The sequence below is a fragment of the Trifolium pratense genome, linkage group LG7 (genome assembly GCF_020283565.1).
Source record: "Trifolium pratense cultivar HEN17-A07 linkage group LG7, ARS_RC_1.1, whole genome shotgun sequence".
Classification (NCBI taxonomy): domain Eukaryota; kingdom Viridiplantae; phylum Streptophyta; class Magnoliopsida; order Fabales; family Fabaceae; genus Trifolium; species Trifolium pratense.
In genome coordinates, this window is record NC_060065.1 from 11,988,691 (window position 1) to 11,997,211 (window position 8,521).

Consider the following 8,521-nt stretch of genomic DNA (forward strand, 5'->3'; position numbering starts at 1 on the left):
AGATCATATATTAATACAAGACCTAATTATTTTGTTGATTTTTACGAGACCTATATTTTTTATTAATATATTAATAAGGATGCTCATTCTTTCATAATTTCTACATGACTACTCATAATATTAATACAAGCTAGTCTTTCATAATTTTTAATCATATATTAATAAAGTTAATTTTTTTTATTTATAATTTTACGGGTTATACTAGATCATATATATTAATACAGGGACCTAATTATTTTGTTGATTTTTACGAGACCTATGCTTTTTATAACATCCGCGGTACCTATATTTATATTCATATATTAATATGGAAACCTATTTTTTCTATTGTCTATTTTTATTTTTACAATTTTACGGATTATACTCATATTTAATATGGTGACCTGATTAATTTGATGATTTTTGTGAGACTTATATTTTCACTATCATATTAATAAGGTTGCCTATTTTTTAATAATTATAAGGACTATATTTATACTCATATATTTAATACAGGGACCTAAGTTTTTGGTGATTTTTTACAAGACCTTTTTTATTAATATATTAATAAGATAGCTTTTTTTTTCTTCATAATTTCTATATTATCTATATTTATGCTCATATATTAATACAGAGACCTAACATTTTTTGGTTATAGTTTTACCATTGTTCTTTTTCTATTTTTTTTACCAAATATTATATTCTTTCTATTTTTTTATCTTTTAATCTACTCCTCAATAAATTACTATTTCATACTATCAAGTGAGAAGCGGCAACGCCGCGACTCCCGCGCGAACGCACAAGTGTCCAGCTAGTTATTAATTACTTAAAAGAACATACGTAAAACCAATAAATAACCGCATTATCCCATTTGCCTATTAGAGTAGAGTGTCTCATCTCAGGATTAGCAAGACCACTATTTATAGACAGATTAAAAAATGATAATTACAGTCAGCATCATCGTGATATTTGCAATAAAATCGTGTGTTCTACAAGCGTTCCGTCTAGAAGAGAAGAGAAAGAACGTATCTGTGAACTCTGAACCTGTCTGGTTATAACAATCCATCTTCAACAAACTCCATTAACATAATAATGGCCAACTACACCAAACATACTCACTCACACTCATATACCATCGACCCTAACACTGGTTACTGTTCACAATCTAGAACCTTCCACAGCCTCCGTCCAATCGTCCCTCTCCCTCCACCTTCTCAACCTCTCTCTCTCACCGACTACTCACTCTCTCTCCTCCCTGAAACCGCCATCTCAAACAACATCCCTGCTCTCATAGACTCAGCCACCGACCACCACCTCACTTACCCCACTTTCCTCCGTCAAATCAAATCCCTCACTTCCTTCCTCCAACAATCCCGCACTTCTCTCTCCAAAGGCCACGTGGCATTAATCCTCACCCCTTCTTCCTTACACGTCCCCGTACTCTATTTCTCTCTCCTCTCCCTTGGTGTCATCGTCGCACCTGCTAACCCACTCAGTTCCCAATCCGAGTTAACTCACTTGATTCAACTTACGAAACCTGTCATCGCATTCGCTACTTCCACAACCGCTTCCAAAATCCCCAACCTCCCATTCGGCACAATCGTAATTGACTCTCCTTCTTTTCTTTCCATACTCGATTCTAACTCTAACTCGGAACTTCGCCGAGTTGAAACGACTCAATCAGACACAGCGGCGATTCTCTTCTCTTCAGGAACAACTGGAAAAATTAAAGGCGTGTTGTTAACTCATCGTAACCTTATTGCGTTGATTGGAGGGTTTTGTTACCTGAAGCACGCGTATGATGACGGCGTTGAAAATGAACCGCATCCGGTGTCGCTGTTTCCGCTTCCTCTTTTTCATGTGTTTGGATTTTTTATGTTGGTCAGGGCTTTGGCTATGGGGGAGACACTGGTGTTGATGCAGAGATTTGATTTTGAAGGTATGTTGAAGGCTGTGCAGAAGTATAGGATTACTTATATGCCGGTGTCGCCGCCGTTGGTTACGGCGTTTGCTAAGTCGGAGTTGGTGAAGAAATATGATCTTAGTTCGATTCGGTTGTTGGGGTCCGGTGGCGCGCCACTTGGCAAGGAAGTTGCGGAGAGCTTCAAAACCAAATTCCCCAATGTGGAAATTGTGCAGGTTACAAACTTATCTTGTCCCACCAACTATTTTTTTTTTTTGGTATATAAAAACATAATAAAATATTTTTTTGTCAAGTAATCATTAGACTAGAAATTAACCTCTTGCATGTAAATAACCAAATAATTTAGTTCAAAATTCCACCCCAACGCTACAATGGATTGTCATTTTTGAATGGGCAAAAGCCGCAAAACTAGCTAATTTCATTAGCAATATGGTTTTTAGTGAGGGTAATCCTCATAACGGGTTAACTAATAAATTTTGGAGAAACTTTTCTATCATCTTTGAATTGAAAGTAAAAGTAGGTTTAATTCAACTCTGCAAAACGGACTTTTAAAGTGAAGATTAACTCTATTTTTTTATTTTTTGGTAGTAAAAGAGGGCTAACGCCCAAAAAGAAAAGAACTATAGAGTTACATGAAAATTTCTAGGCATGCAAGCCCCAGAAAAGTCATAAAAAAGAAGACTCGAAACCTCATTTGGAGGAGTCTCCATGACATGAATATTAAAAGAATTCAGAGAAAAGCTGAAATTAGCCAGCCAATCAGCACTTCTATTTCCCTCTCGCCAAGTATGATTGAATTGCACCTGCCAATCCAACTTTAAAAGCTCTTGTATACGACGCACCAAGATAGGTGGATTACCATTGAATTTAACTTTCCCCGTGATCATATCAACCACACTTTTTGAGTCACTTTCCACCTGAAGATGGCAGAAACCTTGTCTCCAACCAAGTTGCATTCCCAAGTACATTCCCCACATTTCAGTGGAGAGAGCGTCACAAGTTCCTATTTTGCGCGAGTATCCTTTAATCCATCTGCCATCTGACCTTATCCAGGTTTGGGTTGCAACAGGGCAATCCCTCAAAACATGAATAAGTGTTTCATTGACTCTGTCACATCTAGAGCATGTGGGAGAAGCTCCAACACCCCATTTGCTCCTACGAAAGTTAGTGAGCAACCGATCATGAGCCGCCATCCACATAAAAGTTTGAATTCTATGAGGTCCTTTCCAACTCCACACGGCCTTCCAATCTCCCTCAATAGGTTGAGCTCTAATGTTTTGATTCTCATAAGCACTTTTAACTGTGAAATTCCTAGTGTTGGTCCCTCCCCAACCAATTGTGTCTTTCCCGTCTATGTCCATAGGTGCTGGGATAGCAAGAACCTGAAAAGAAAAATTAGATGGTAAATTAGAAGGAAATCAAAATCCCACTCTCCTGAGGGGGTAAGCACATCCCTCACAGAAAGAGTCGTGTCAATAATAATTTGATTAGTAACAGAGAGCAAAGAAGTTCCACTCGGGGTCCATTTATCCAGCCAAAAGTTGATATTGTTTCCATCTCCCAACTGCCACACAATATTCTGCTGGAATTTTTCCCAAATACCTGTCAAAGCTTTCCACAAAGGAGAGTCATAGGGTTGAGAGCTTATTGTTACCCTCAAGTCCTTATTTCTTCCATACTTACTATAAAGAACCTTACACCAAAGGTCATCTGATTTGTTGATCAGATTCCAAAGCATTTTCATAAGAAAAGCGTCATTTATATGTTGAGGTCTCTTAATGCCTAGACCACCCTCATTCTTTGGGAGACAACAAATGTCCCATCCAACTATCGGACGTGGTATTTCTTAACATAACATGAGTGGCATGACTTGCCACCTAATAAATTCAATTCTAGTGTTGTTAAAATTACAATGAATTGTTATTGGATTAAGTGTGGGGCAGAGTGCACCTCTATGAAATGAAAATGGATGCCTGTAATAAATTCAATTCTATTGTTGTTAATATAACTTTCTGTATAGGTGATCCAAACCTATGAAGCACAAACATTTATTGGATTAAGTGTGTCTGTTGCGAGAATGGATTCTTTCAATTTTTTACTCTCAATTTTTACAACTCAATTATTAACCAACTTCTCTTTTTTGTTCAACTCCCAATCATTTTTTTATATAATTTAAATGGTCTAAATTCCACATTATTCTCTCAACTATATTTTATTGTTTTAAAATTGAGAGAATCTGTTCTCCCTTTGTCATATGTGTCTGTGATTGACATGACATTAACACATATGATTATATTAAATTATATCTTCTCAAATTATTGTAAGTATCCATGTGTTAGTGTGTGTGTTATTTTTGTGTTGTATTTTATGTCTATGTTTACATTCGTGCTTCACAGATAAAGACCCTCTTCCTTTTCCTCTTTGTTATGTTTTTTGACAGTACTCTTCTATTATCTATTCACACACACGTTTTGACTTTCAACATGATCACGTTTGAAGAGGACAAAAGTCTTTTATCATCACGTCATTTGAATAATAATGAGTTATTAAATTACTCTGCTTCATATAGAAGCAAATTTTTTTATTTTTTAGATTCATTCAATTTTTTTGTTAGGTAATCTATTGGCTAGAATTCCACTTTTTTAAAGCTGAATAAGTGTAATGTCCGGGGTTCGAACCCAATCCTGCATATAAAATGTGATATCCTTACCAATTGAGTTAAACTCATAGGACAAATTCATTCAATTATTAAATGAATTTAAAAAGTGAAAATTTGCTTATCTATTAAACTAAAGGGAGTATTTTTCTGGTACATGAATAATGAGTTATTATTGTCAAAGTCGACCTTAATTTTTATCAAAAATATATTTGTATAATAATTCATAATATAGTATTTGAGTGTTTAGGTGACTTGTGGGTTAGTGTGATCAGGATGTCATTAGTTGAATTTCTCTGCTATAAAATTCTAACTAACAAGAAACCAAGAAAAAAAAATAACAATCACAATTGATTTTTATACTTTATTATCCACTAGCTTGCATCCAACCAAAGTACATAGTGTCATGTTCTGTCGATTGTGATTAGCACGGCTAATCTTTGTTTAATAGTAATACTATACTACTAGTATACTCCTCCTTTCTAAGGTATCGGGCCTACCATCATAACTTTTGTTCTTCTGAGGTATCGGGCCCACCATCATAATTTTTATGATGATGATTTCTCTTCCGACCCCAGGTTTTTTTTTATACCCCTAAAATTTCATTTTGCCTTTCAAAATTTGAAAAAATTGGAACATAATTTCGGTTTTTACGAACCGAAATTGTTAAACATGGAAAAAAAATCGGTTTATATAAACCGAAATATCATCAGTGTTAAGAAAAGAAGAAAGATTTATGTGAAAATTCGTGTAGAGCTACCTGTGGTAAATTTAGCATAGCTCTCTAAATATAAGTCGTATGCTAATGATTTTTAATCTAGTGTAAATAAGACAAAATTTACTACAGGATTGACACCGGAATTGTTAAATTTCATTAAGTATAGTATGAGAAAATCTACCTACAAGTTTGAGAAAAGTTTTTGCTCTGTTTTTGTACCAGTACCCATTATTTGGTCAAACTGAACCAATTGGATAGTTAACCCTAAAAAAAAAAATTATATTTGTAATCTTGACACCCTAAGCTTTCCAACGAGTGATTTTTTACTCTAATCGGACATTGTTTAGTATTTCAAATAAATTGTGGAAGTTGAGGGTCTGATGTTGAATTTATGCAGGAAATCTGGAACGCAGACGAAATACAAAATTTAGAACACAAAATTTCGGATTTTATTAACTGAAATTTGTGAGCATGACAAAAAAATTCGGTTCGTACAAACTGAAGTACCCCCAAGGGCAAAAACGAAAATTCAGGGGTAGAAAAGAAAGGCGGAGGGTCGGGAGATAAAACATCTTTTATGATTAGTTTATGTTTTGAGTTTAATTGGTACTAGTATGCATATTTCTAGTGTATACAGTTTGTCAGGTCAATCTAATTGGAGCTTATCACGTTCATTCGAAAGATATTTTAACTTTTGGGGAAAGCTATTTTATGAACTAATTTAACAAAGTGGTGTAATGGTGAGATTTTTTAATACTTTTTTTTTTTTATTTATTAGTCAATTACCTCGAGAGTTGTTGTGCCAATAGAAACATTGGAATTTTTTGTTTGTTTCATTCAAATGTATAGAACATATCAACATATGATATGAAAAGGGATGCTTCTTTGTTTGAATAAAAGATGTGTGGAATTAAAGATGGAAGAATAAGATATGTACTTTTATTTGTTTGTTTTCTATTGATGTGTTTTTACTGGCAGGGCTATGGTTTAACTGAAAGTGGAGGAGGGGCAGCAAGAATGATAGGGTTTGATGAGGCTAAGCACTATGGTTCTGTGGGTCGACTAGCAGAAAATATGGAGGCCAAGATAGTCGACCCTGTTACAGGAGAGGCATTATCTCCTGGCCAGAAAGGGGAGCTTTGGTTGCGAGGACCAACAATCATGAAAGGTGACTGATTAGTAAAAGTAGTAACTTAGCAACGACACTATTGCAAGGCTTCTCCATTTATGGACCCCGTTGCATTTGCATAACCTTTTGCAGTGAAGATGTGCATTAAAAATCCCATGTATTCAACACCTACACATGTGTTGGCATGTTTTTGCGGTCTCTCACTTTAGTTTAATGATTAGAGTTCTTCTCTGTTTGCTCCTCTGACCTCCTTGTCGCCCATCTTTTACATAGGATTGTTGTCAAGAGATATCAATTTTTTGTTTAATCGTATGCATGAAGTTTTTTACCAAATGCAGTTCATATATATAGTTAGAGACATCTAATTATCGCTGTGGTTATTCTTTTGGTGCCAGTGCAGGTTATGTAGGAGATGACAAGGCAACTGTTGAGACATTGGATTCAGAGGGATGGCTGAAGACTGGCGATCTTTGTTACTTTGACTCTGATGGTTTTCTATTCATTGTAGATAGACTAAAGGAATTGATCAAATACAAAGCTTATCAGGTGATGTGTTGTCAACAACACGTATTTTGCGGATACTATTTTACTACCTTTACATTTTCCTTGCTATTTTACAGGTTCCCCCAGCTGAATTAGAGCACATACTTCATACAAATCCTGAAATTGCTGATGCTGCAGTAATTCCGTATGTATATACTACTGCTTTAAAAATTTAATTTGTCTGTGTGTTGGAAAGCAAATCAGAAGTTGTTTTCAGTTCATTTCATCAACGCTTTTCCAATTTCTAGTTCCCGTGGAAGTCATAGAAATCAGTTTTTTTTTTAAATGTTAAACTGTTCTTTAAAGTATATTGGTCCAAAAGAAAAAGATTTCGATGTAATTCACTTGGTTTAACATACTACATGACTGTCTAATAAGAAGGTTCACCAAATCTACTACTAATCTTTTGGGGACAGGTATCCTGATGAAGATGCAGGGCAGATTCCCATGGCTTTTGTGGTAAGAAAGCCTGGAAGTAACATCACTGCTGCTCAGGTCATGGAGTATGTGGCAAAGCAGGTTTGTTCTAAAATGCAGACATTATTGTCCATTGAATCTGGTCTTAAATATAAGCAATTGGACCAAATAAATGTACATTTTTGCTTATATTTAAGACGAAATAGAATTGACACTGTTAGGGCGTTAGCCCTCTTTTTCTACCAAAAAAAGAAAGAAAAGAATTGAGACTGTCACAGTTTAGAGTGTTACTATTGTCATGTTATAATTATGGCTTATCGTTGTTGCAGGTAGCACCATACAAGAAGATACGACGTGTTTCTTTTGTTAACTCTATTCCTAAATCTCCAGCTGGCAAAATTTTAAGAAGAGAATTAGTTGATATTGCTCTAACTAGTGGTTCATCCAAATTGTGATTAATTGATATAACGATGGAGTCAGAGGCTCAGAGCTGCACTTAACGCTTGCATAATTTTTCATATTATTTTCATATTGCTATTATTGTTTCTTTATATCATATTACTATTATTTATAATAAATATATAATGTATAGTTTTTTTTTTTTTGACAAAATACTGTATAGTTTTTTGAATCAACGTATACACATCAAATTCGAACCTCATAATGATTTATATGCGTTCCATGTTCCATGCGTGGTTTTTCTTTTCTAGTTGTCCGGTGGCTAGGCTCGCACTATATTTGTGGAGAGAAGGGAAGAATCCAAAGTTTAAACCCTAACTCCTTTAATAAAAAACATTAAGGCAGATTCTAGTTTGGAGTATTAGAACCTAAACCAAGTCAGAAGCAAGAAGTAAGACTGTGACTTTCGACATTAGAATCTGAGTAAAGATCAGAAGCTAGAAGACTAGATTCTGAAGAACTTAGAGTCTGAAGGACACGTCAGCATCAAAAGTGTGTAATAAGTCGCTTTCAAGGTCAGAGTCAAGTTTGTTTTCTTCTGATCACGTGCATAAGCAAACAAAAGGTCCAAAGACAACTGAAATGAAATGGTAAATTCATTTTGTAGCAAAGATTTTCAAATGACCTTCGACAATATTATCTAAATCAAGGAATGAATCAACGTCTTTGGATCAAACCTTCTCAATGACTCTAATT

At 35.0% G+C, this 8,521-nt stretch overlaps 1 protein-coding gene across 1 annotated transcript; it reads left to right on the top strand.

Moving 5' to 3' along the window:
• The first annotated feature begins 562 nt into the window (after window positions 1–562).
• On the top strand, window positions 563–8,027 carry LOC123897014 (4-coumarate--CoA ligase-like 9). Its single transcript, XM_045947495.1, has 6 exons — window positions 563–2,118; window positions 6,256–6,445; window positions 6,807–6,952; window positions 7,027–7,094; window positions 7,366–7,468; window positions 7,696–8,027. The coding sequence occupies exons 1-6, from the start codon at window positions 1,072–1,074 to the stop codon at window positions 7,819–7,821; spliced, it is 1,680 nt and encodes a 559-aa protein (XP_045803451.1). The 5' UTR covers window positions 563–1,071; the 3' UTR covers window positions 7,822–8,027.
• Window positions 8,028–8,521: the final 494 nt, after the last annotated feature.

Coding starts and splice junctions, on each gene's coding strand:
- LOC123897014 (XM_045947495.1), top strand. CDS start 1,072: ATGGCCAACTACACCAAACATACTCACTCACACTCATATACCATCGAC. Junction 6,446..6,806: donor AGGACCAACAATCATGAAAG/GTGACTGATTAG, acceptor GTGCCAGTGCAG/GTTATGTAGGAGATGACAAG. Junction 7,469..7,695: donor TGGAGTATGTGGCAAAGCAG/GTTTGTTCTAAA, acceptor TCGTTGTTGCAG/GTAGCACCATACAAGAAGAT.